This window comes from Accipiter gentilis, chromosome 2 (assembly GCF_929443795.1).
Source record: "Accipiter gentilis chromosome 2, bAccGen1.1, whole genome shotgun sequence".
Classification (NCBI taxonomy): domain Eukaryota; kingdom Metazoa; phylum Chordata; class Aves; order Accipitriformes; family Accipitridae; genus Astur; species Astur gentilis.
In genome coordinates this window covers 33,692,020-33,695,086 of record NC_064881.1, presented here as the reverse complement: position 1 = coordinate 33,695,086, position 3,067 = coordinate 33,692,020, and the positions used below count along the sequence as shown (strand labels likewise).

Genomic DNA, 3,067 nt, shown 5'->3' with positions numbered 1-3,067 from the left:
GAAAACAGCACAGGCGAGTGTGCGCCTAGGGTGTAGCGGCAAAGCGAGCCCCGGAGGGACGTGGGCGGTCCGCGCCAGAGCGCCAGGCGCGGAGCGGCGCGGAGCGGCCAGCCGCGTGGGGACGGCGCCCGGGGGGACGGCGGGGCCCGCAGCCGGCCAGGCGCTACCCACCGGCTCCCCCGCGGGTCTTTTCTCGCCTTCCATACACACACACACGCACACACACACACACTTTCTGCGATCCTCTGGTACTTACTGCAGCCCAGGCTCGGCATGGGTCTGTTCACACGCGTTAGACGCAAAAAGTTGCTCAGTGGTACGGTGTTCGCAAGCTGTTTTATGCTGCTCTCCCGGCGCCACTTCAACTCGAAAAAACGTAAGTGATCCCACTCCGAAAGTCGGAGGAATAGTTTGAAGAGACTACGGGGAGGCAGCAGGAGCTCCAAAGGAGCAATAAACGAGACAGTGAGGAGCCTGCTCACCCCGCATCAGAGCAGCTCCTGGCTTTCGCTCTCGTCCCCTTCCTCTCTCCCCATCCTCAGCCTCTCTTGCAAAGTTTCATCATTCGGTCCGTACTCTGGACCCCCCTATTGCTCCCCACAGCCACCTCTCTCGCGTCTCCCAAGAACGAGATAAATAAAAGTCTGTTAAGAGGGAGCCCCCCTCAGGAAACTTACGTTTGATCTGCCTGGGTTTGCTCTGTTTCCTTCGGGACATGCTGCTCGGCTGCCGCTCCTGCCTTGCTCCAGGTACAGGAGTGGAGCTGGGAGGGGACGGGGGTGGAGGGAGGGTGACAGATCAATAAAGGGGATTCATTGAGGAGTCGGTGGCCGCCGTGAGACGCAAAGTCAAATGACAGAAAAACAGGGAGAGGGAAAGAGTGTGTGCGTGTGTGACGGAGGAAGAGGGGAAGAGGAACGGAGATCAGGGTGGGTGAGACGGAGAGCGAGAATGAGGAGAGACAGAAGCAGAAAGAACGGAGGGAGGGAGCAGGGGAAGGAGCGAGGGAGGGAGGGAGGGAGAGAGGGAGGGAGAGAGGAGGAAGGAAGGGAGGGAGGGAGAGAGGGAGGGAGGGGAGAGCTTGGCTCCTCGCTCTCTCTCTCCCTCTCTCGCCCGCTCTCTGCCGTTGCCGTGCCGCCTCCGCTCCCCGCGCCGCGCTCCGCTCCGACTGACAGGCGGCGGGAGGTGCCGGCGAGGGAGGGGGCGAGGGAGGGGCTTTCCGGGACTGGGGGGGGGGGGGCGGAAAGAGGGGGGCGTTTGTCCGTCAGGCTTGACGGGCAGTGGCTGCTACCAGAGACAAGTCCGCATGCAAATCGCCTCCTGCCTGTGGGGTACGGGGTGCTGAAGCGGGAGGCTTCAATTGTCCCGGTTCTGTCAGGGCTTCTGGTGGCGGAGAGAGCTGCAACTTTCCTGAAAGAGGCACGGCAGGAGAATGGGCGAAGAAACTCCGTGACAGTCGGGCGGCCCGCGCGACTCCTCCCGCCCCGCGCAGGGAGTCTGCCGGGGCGTCCTGCCAGAGCCGGGCGCCTCCGCGCTCCGCCGCGCTGCCTCGGCCTCAGCGCTGCCTGTGGGAAGAGCGACGCTTCCTCCCGCGCTAGCCCCTGGGCCGGGAGATCCCGCAGAGCCCAAGGCCGGGCGGTGAGGGCAGAGTTTCCCTGCGCCCCGCTGCCTCGGGCCGGGGGGGGTCCGCCACCAGGGCAAAGCGGGATCCTGGCGTCGCCTCACAGGTGCCGCCGCGGGCGAGTGCTGAGGCGGGGGCGCGCGGCCCGCCCCCCGCGCCCGGCGGCCGTTAACGGCCGCAGGGCACGCGGCGGGGCAGGGCCGGCCTTCGCGTGCGGGCAGCGCTCCGCCGGGTGGCGGGCGGCGGGGTTGGAGCCGCCGCGGGGCCCTCCGGGCGGCCGGTTGTGCGTCCTTCCCCAACGCCCTCCGCCGCCGCCGTTGTCCGGCCGCTTACACCGGTCTGCGGTAGCCTGTGGGTCACGGGCAGTATGGGCCATGTGGTCATCCGTGTTCGGCCGTGTGGCTGAGCTTCTTTTTGGCTTTCGGATGAGAGGGGACGGCAAGCCGGCTAACTACCTAGACTTTAATTCGGTTTACCCTTCTAAATGGTGATAGGAGAGAAATTTTGTCTCTCGAACAGTAGAAACCGACACCTGGCACTTCCGTTACTGATACCAAGTAAGCCTTCTGACAAAGCCAAATCATTAGCAATGCTCGGGTTTACAGTCTGTGTCTTCAGAACAAGATTTCTCCTGAGCGTTCCGTTTTAATGACCTAACTCATCTAATGTACGGATACAGTTGTAGTGACCTGTTATGAACAGACCGTGCTTTCTGTACCTCATTGTATTGCTTAGCATTGCACACACGTCACCAGATTCCCGGTGTTGTCAAACATTAACTTCGCAAGAATCTTGGGGGGGGGGGGGGGGGAACAGCGGCCACACAAACAAAAAACTCAGCCTGATTTCACTGATGCCGAGTAAGGACACCTGATACTGAAACATCTTTATTACCGTGCTTCCAGAAATTTCAGATCTGACACAGGAATGTAGTAGACATTAAGTGTTCTTACAGCTTCACTGCTTGGAATTAAATGATTTATGTTCAGGTAAACTGTTAAGCATTTCTTTAACTCTTACCTCTGTGGTCCAAATACTCTCAACAGAAACAGCTTTCAGCTTGACCTCTCAAAACTTTCAGGGATGACTTGTTTGGCCAATATTGCAAAAGTTGTCATATAAGCAGCAGAAATTCTAATACGGTGATGCACTAAAATTTTCCATCATACTGTGTTAGAAAATAATGTTCGTAAATGATAAGTGAATTTGCAAAAACACTTTTTTTTGTTGATGAAGGGAACATGATGGAAACTGTGAACTGTATTAAACATTTATTGTTCAGATACTTTAAAGAATCTGAGTAAATAATAAGTGTGTTCCATTTAGCTGAAGTGATTGTGGTGTGCCAAATCTATATTTCAATTTCTTTACTTGAGGTGTAGGCTCATGATTAAGTACCAATGTGTTAGTGATAGTGTTTTCTATGGCAATAGACAAACATGATAA

The 3,067-nt window shown here is 57.3% G+C and overlaps 1 protein-coding gene across 2 annotated transcripts in view; it reads right to left on the bottom strand.

Moving 5' to 3' along the window:
* The window catches only part of ZFPM2 (zinc finger protein, FOG family member 2), a 320,273-nt gene extending 319,109 nt beyond the window's left edge, over positions 1-1,164 (bottom strand). For both annotated transcript variants that reach the window (XM_049821554.1, XM_049821564.1), the window contains exon 1: positions 678-1,164. In XM_049821554.1, coding sequence (XP_049677511.1) covers positions 678-717 — 40 coding nt within the window. In that variant the 5' untranslated portion in view covers positions 718-1,164. The remainder of the gene's footprint in view (positions 1-677) is intronic.
* Between the last annotated feature and the right edge of the window lie 1,903 nt (positions 1,165-3,067).